Here is a 6,241-nt window from a genome sequence, read left to right on the forward strand (position 1 = left end):
CTGGGTCGCGCAGGAGGTGACACTAGCTACAGGAATGGTCCCTTCTGGCCCTGAAATGCAATGGAAATGAACATGGCTTTTAGGGATACGGTTATACAAGGAGTAAGGGTTATAAAGGGGTTAAACACCTAAATCAGGACAGTGTTGCTGCTGCCCAGGGTTATTGCATAAGTTCATTCACTCCCGTATCCAAATCACGGCCCTGCTGTGTCCTAACAGGGACTCTGTAGAGAGCGGATTGACCCTCCTCGGCTTCCTGGTGATGAAGAACGTGCTCAAGGCAGAGACCGCTCCCGTGATCCACCTGCTCAGGAAAGCCAGCCTCCGCCCCGTGATGGTGACGGGTAATGACCGGGCTCAGTGGGGCAGGAGGGACCCAGCATTTATTGTCCCTGATAATGAGCAGGCTTCCCAGAGCTCTTTGCCCTTTACAAATGCTGAAGGAATGGGCCCATAAGGAAAACTGGTCATGTGCCCCCCTTGCTTCCTTCTGATGGACCAAAAAAGACTTGAAAAGGGCTTTCCTTGGCGGGGAAGAGCCCACAGGAGGGTGGATTCTGCTGTCAAAACCTTGCGTTATTGACCCTTGCTGTAGCAGCAGCATTAAGTCTGGCCTTCATTGATTAAAACAAGAGCCGGTATCTTGCTGCCCACCTCGAGCCTGGAACAGCGTCCTGTTCATCTTGGGGTGTTGGCTGTAAACCCTAATGATGGCCACACGCGTGTCAGCTGTTCCACCACTGGGTGTGTTAGTGAAAACACCCAACAGACACATTTTATTAGCTGGAGTTTTGTGGATGTGATGGCCGATCTTGGGTGGGTGTCAGGGAGGCAGCCAGTTGCTGAGGTGCAGAACAAGGGATTATAGAGCTGTCTCCTCCCAGTATTAAAACTGCATCTATCAGCCAAAAATGGGGGACCGTAAAGAACAGATTCACCCCCTCCCCTGTGCCAAAATGCACCGCTCCCTAAACCAAAACCCCATTCCCGTGCTATCTTGGAGGCCCTAGGCACCAAAACACCCCACATCCAGGAGGATTTCCAGCAGGGATCTGCCCAGATCAGACCCAAAACCAGCAGAGGTGTTTCCATTCCTATGATCCCATGTGAGAGAGGGAATGAGTCGCTTGTGAGAGATGTCAGCCACGTCCCCTTGTGTCATTCAGGCGCTGCCATGGTGGAGGTGGCACAAACTGCCCCAGCCCGGCGCTGGCTTCTGAAAGCCATAGTCCACCGTCCTCACTGGCCGCCCGCTTCTCGTTGGCAGGGGACAACATGCTGACGGCGGTGAACGTAGCCAAGAGCTGCCGGATGGTGGAGCCTAAGGAGCGGGTGGTCTTTGTGAACGCCTCTCCTCCCGACCGTGACAGACCCACCGCCCTCAAGTTCAGTCTAGCCGAGCAAGCCCAGGGGCAGGAGCTGGCAGAGGTGAGGCCAGGCGGGAAAGCAGCCCGGCGAGGGGTTCCTCTTTCCCATGAGATGTTGCAGCCAACTTGGGAAGCAGTTGTCATGAGGAGCTCTCACACCTGGGTGTCCCAGGAGAGATGGACATCCAGCGTCCCGAGGTGCAGGGCACGGCCTCCTCTGACCTCACATCCATGGGGGTGATCCTGGTGCTGTTGGTAGCAGAAGCTCGGGCTGGAGCTGGGGCACTGGTACTGGGAATAGGGCCTGGACCAGTCAGGTCTAGACCAGTGGTGCTTGAACTTCCAGCCCCAAAAGCCAGGAGAGGGGCACAAGGTGAGTCCATGAGGCCAGGTCCCATAGGCAGGGACAGTCTGTGGGCCAGCTTCAGCGTGCTGTCAGCACCCAGGGTCAGTCCATGGGGTCATTCCACATCTGGCAGTGGAGTGACCCCATTCCCCAGCACGTGGGGCCGTGCCATCCAGGCCACAGGGTCTGGAGACGCAGCAGGGGGTGGTGGCGATGACTAGAAACCGGGGCAGGGGATGCTGCCAGCACTCCCCTGGATGGCCCACCCAGGGACGGCAGCTTTGTTGCTGGTGTGCTCAGCAGCGGACGGGTGGGCTTGGTTCGCAGGGCCTGTCCCAGCAGGAGGGCTGTCTCCTCAGGCAGCCGCCGTGCCACTTGGCGCTGAACGGGAAATCCTTCGCGGTGGTCTGCGAACACTTCCCTGACCTGCTGCCAAAGGTGAGTCCTTCCCTCTGGCCCCACCTTATCCGCTGGCCATGTAGCTGGGAGTGTGGCCCCTCTCTTGGGCAGCATCTTCCCCCCCCATGTGCCAGGGAGCTGTGGGCTAGCACGCTGTGGCATTGGCTCGTTGCTGTCCAGGTAGCCACGCCGGTGCCCTTTGCCCTCCAAAGCTGTGATGCCAGGCTGACATGATGCTGCTTTCTCTTGCAGATCCTGGTTCGGGCGACAATCTTTGCTCGCATGTCTCCAGACCAAAAAACTCAGCTGGTTCGCTGCTTGCAAGACCTAAAGTAAGGCGGGGGGTGGGGAAGGGGATGGGGCAAAGACCCAGCATTTCCTTGCAAAGAGGTCTTTTGTGAAGCCAAGGCAGGAGGCTCTTATGCTCCTATACCATGCGCAACCCTGAAATCCCTTCCCCCTGACAGTACTATTCAATCCACCGCAGCACCCCGAGCCAGGAGCTAATTTGTCCTCAATACAAAGCCTGATCCTATCTGTGCCTCCAGTTCATTCCCAGTTCGCAGATGATCATCCAGCACATAGAGAAGGGTCCAAACGGTGAAGTTCAATGTGAACTCCCCTGAGGGGCTGGGGTTTGAGAGACTGACATTCAACCCCGTGGCCATCTCTCCTGCCTCTGGGCAAAGAGAGACAAATGGCTTTTACTTGCAGAGCAGAGATTTTAACAGGGTTCAAGAAACCCCTTAGATAAGCTCTAGGGGACTCTGAGCACCTCAGCATTTAGGGACTTCTTCAAAAGCCAGATGCAAACTTTGAGGCCTCCGGCTATGCTTGGGACCACACTTTCCGAAGCTCTGGGGAGGCCATCATCGTGATCTTTGCTCCAAAGGTCAAAACCCCCAAATTGTGGCAAGGGTTTGTCTACACAAGCCTTCCCTGCCAGATGCCTCCCTCATTTCCAATGGGTCCGTGGCCGCTGATAGTAGCCAGGGAGAGGCATCTTCCCAGTGATTTCTTTGCTGAAGGTTTCTCCGTTTCTCATCTCTCTGCAAATGGTGCCACGATTAGGGCAGCCAGGAGATGGACGCTGTTGTCCTGGATGGAGATGCTGTCAAGCACTTTGTGTGCCAAATACTGATGTTTTCCAACTTGCTGGTCCAGAGAGCTCCTCTTCCTGGGGCAGTATGGGCAGGAGAGGGGGCTGGGGATCCCCTCGGCTTATGCTGGGAGTCCACAGAGGTCTCTTTGCTGCAGCTACTGCGTGGGGATGTGTGGAGACGGTGCCAACGACTGCGGGGCGCTGAAGGCTGCTGACGTGGGGATCTCGCTGTCCGAGGCGGAGGCCTCTGTGGCATCGCCATTCACCTCCCGAATTCCCAACATCGAATGCGTGCCCCTGGTCATACGGTGAGCTCAGTCTTCTGTGCTTGCTGGGCTGGGATGGGGTGGTAGGGGTGATCCCAAACCGGAGCGTGTGGGGATGGATCAGCAGGTCGGAGGTTATCGAAGGTGCTTGTGTGGCACCTGCCATCTGTGGGTCTCGGCGCCTGCGCTCTGGTGGCAGTGGTCTCTAGGCTCCCACGGACCTCGTTCTTCCCCTCTCTTCTTCCCCCTGGTTGAAGCTTGGCGTGCAGGGCGCTGTCCGTCCCGAAGCGCACAGGGTCCCAAGGGGCTCTTGGGCTTTCGCGCTTCTTCTGTGCCACTGTCCTTCCTTGGCCTTGGGCCACAGGGCAGAGGTTGGCTGGCTCAGCAGCGTCATCTCGGGGTGTAAAACGATGGCACGACCTGAGCGACAGCCTCCCGGCCCTGCCGTCCATGGCTGCAGCTATTCCAGCTCCTGCTGATTTGGCTTTTGTGCCCTGGGGAAGTGAAGGCAGCAGAAAACCCCCTTCTGTCACCATAGCACGGGCATGGTGGCAGCAGCCCCATGATGTAGGCAAGCCTGGGGTCAAGGCCACCCTGACCGTCCTGCTCAACAGCACTGCACAATGCTAAGAAGAAGCATCTCTAGTGGTCCAGTGGCCAGGCTGTGGCCCCTCGGCATCAGGCCTTGTGCCCAGAGCTGGGTCGCAGTCGACAGAGATGCTCGTGAACTGAACAAGTGCCCCCTTCTCCACGCTCCTGCCGCGAAGGTGGTCGCTGAATTGGGAGCTCCTGTGCTGCCCAGCGAGGCATGTCCCCACCCACAACCCCAGTGTCCCCCCCAGGATGGCGGAGCCCTTTCGGTTCCCAGCTGCCAGCCCGCGCAGAGACGCCTCGCTGGTGTCTACGGGCCATCGGTGTGTAAAGTCTGTCTTATCCCATCTTTCAGGGAAGGCAGGTGCTCTCTGGTCACGTCCTTTGGGGTCTTTAAGTACATGGCCCTGTACAGCCTGGTGCAGTTTGTGTCAGTGCTGCTGCTCTACACGGTGAGTGTTTCCGGTACAGTGGATCGTGGCTCAGAGGAGAAGGGGGTCCGGGCGGTTTGAGGGTCCGGGCAGGGAGTCGCTGCAGCCGTTTACCTCTACCCCCCGCCCAGGTTGAATTCCTCTGGCTTTCCACTATCTTGCAGCTGTTGCAGCCTGGGGAAAGGTGGTTTTCCTGGGAGTGCAGCTTCGAACAAGCCCTTTGCCTGCACACTTGTGCCCCCACGGCCCGGCAGGCAGGGTCGATGCGCTCTGACTGATCAGAGGGAAGCTGGGGATCTGTTGCCCAGGGATTTCTCAAGGCAGTTTGAACCTGGGACACTTCTCCCTATTGTGCTGGGTGACTTCCAGATTTGAACCGGCGAGCTAGCAGTGAAAGACTGCGCCCCCATCTCCCACCCATTCCCCTGAGCCCCGTTCAGCATCTCCAACGTTGCCTCTCGCCCCCAGATCAACACCAACCTGAGCGACTTGCAGTTCCTCTTCTTTGACCTGATCATCACGACGACCGTGGCCGTGCTGATGGGTAAGACCGGCCCGGCACAGGAGCTGGGCACGCAGCGTCCCCAAGGGTCACTGATCAGCATCCTCGTGCTGGGCAGCCTCTTGCTCCAGACAGCCCTGCTCATCATCGTGCAAGTCGTGAGCTACTTCATCACTGTCTCCCAGACCTGGTAAGCAGCTGCCTGGCCTGGAGGGATAGTTGTTAGGGAGCAATTTGCCTGCCAGAAGTTGTTGCTTCGTGACCTCTCTCTGCTGCCCTGAAGCATGAGTGCTTGGGGGATCTGAGCCCTGCCTTCCCTGTCCCCGCTCCCAGGTACGTCCCGCTGAACAGCACGGTGACGGCCCCGCAGAACCTGCCCAACTACGAGAACACGGTCGTCTTCTGCATCTCGGGCTTCCAGTACCTGACCCTCGCCGTGGCCATGTCCAAGGGATACCCCTTCAGGAAGCCGCTCTACACCAACGGTGAGGACAGGGCAGGGCTGCCTGCGTGGGCTTGCAAAGCTGTGAGGCCTGTCGTCAGCCCCTTGGGCACGGAAGCACGTGGCCCGCTCTCCCCCGGGCATCGCGGTGGGGCTCCTGCATCCTGGTGACGGCTCCCCTCCTGTCTCCCGTCACCCAGTCCCGTTCCTGCTTGCCCTCGTCATCCTCTTCGGCCTGATGATTGGGGTGACCGTTTACCCTCTGGGGTTCATGAAATCCCTGCTGACGCTGAAGGACATGAGCGACATGAACTTCAAGCTGCTTCTGGTGGGCATGGCCACGCTCAACTTCTTCGTGGCGTTCACGCTGGAGGTAGGAGGGCGGCCGGGGCTGGCACATCGGTGGCGGTGAGGACACGGGGTCCCTGCTGGATTGATGCATGTTTTGCCCCAAAGAGCGCTGGGTGCAAAGTCTTCCGCAGCCCAGCTTGGTGTGCGGCTGAGGGAGTGAGATGGGATTTGTCGTGGGCATGAGCTACAGCTTCCCCTCTAAGAGCTCCTACCCAAGCCCCAGCCCCTCCCCAATGTCGGCAGCCAGGATTCAGCCCTTTCTCCCATGAACAAAGAGCCCTAATAGCCCCCCCACCCCCTGCAGAGATTATAGACAGCAAGGGGCTGGAAGGGTCATTGGGTCCAGCCCCTAAAGACAACTGGGGTCGAGCAACCCTGGTGCAGCGGAGCAGACAACCGCAGACCAGATAATACCATGGACTCCTCCAGAAACCACCGGGTTTA

The 6,241-nt window shown here is 58.4% G+C and overlaps 1 protein-coding gene across 5 annotated transcripts in view; it reads left to right on the forward strand.

Moving 5' to 3' along the window:
- Nucleotides 1-6,241, forward strand: part of ATP13A2 (ATPase 13A2) — a 45,431-nt gene that overhangs the window by 26,192 nt on the left and 12,998 nt on the right. For 3 of the 5 annotated variants that reach the window (XM_019511944.1, XM_019511942.1, XM_019511945.1), the window contains 9 exons: nucleotides 220-344; nucleotides 1,268-1,428; nucleotides 2,041-2,151; nucleotides 2,365-2,444; nucleotides 3,370-3,522; nucleotides 4,427-4,523; nucleotides 4,971-5,194; nucleotides 5,338-5,489; nucleotides 5,647-5,819. In XM_019511944.1, the coding sequence (XP_019367489.1) occupies nucleotides 220-344; nucleotides 1,268-1,428; nucleotides 2,041-2,151; nucleotides 2,365-2,444; nucleotides 3,370-3,522; nucleotides 4,427-4,523; nucleotides 4,971-5,194; nucleotides 5,338-5,489; nucleotides 5,647-5,819 (1,276 nt within the window). Of the gene's footprint in view, nucleotides 1-219; nucleotides 345-1,267; nucleotides 1,429-2,040; nucleotides 2,152-2,364; nucleotides 2,445-3,369; nucleotides 3,523-4,426; nucleotides 4,524-4,970; nucleotides 5,195-5,337; nucleotides 5,490-5,646; nucleotides 5,840-6,241 lie in introns of those variants that run through there. The other 2 variants (XM_019511947.1, XM_019511946.1) reach the window with 2 other exon arrangements.

The sequence above is a fragment of the Gavialis gangeticus genome, unplaced genomic scaffold, assembly GCF_001723915.1.
Source record: "Gavialis gangeticus isolate Ggan-Ray unplaced genomic scaffold, GavGan_comp1, whole genome shotgun sequence".
NCBI lineage: Eukaryota > Metazoa > Chordata > Crocodylia > Gavialidae > Gavialis > Gavialis gangeticus.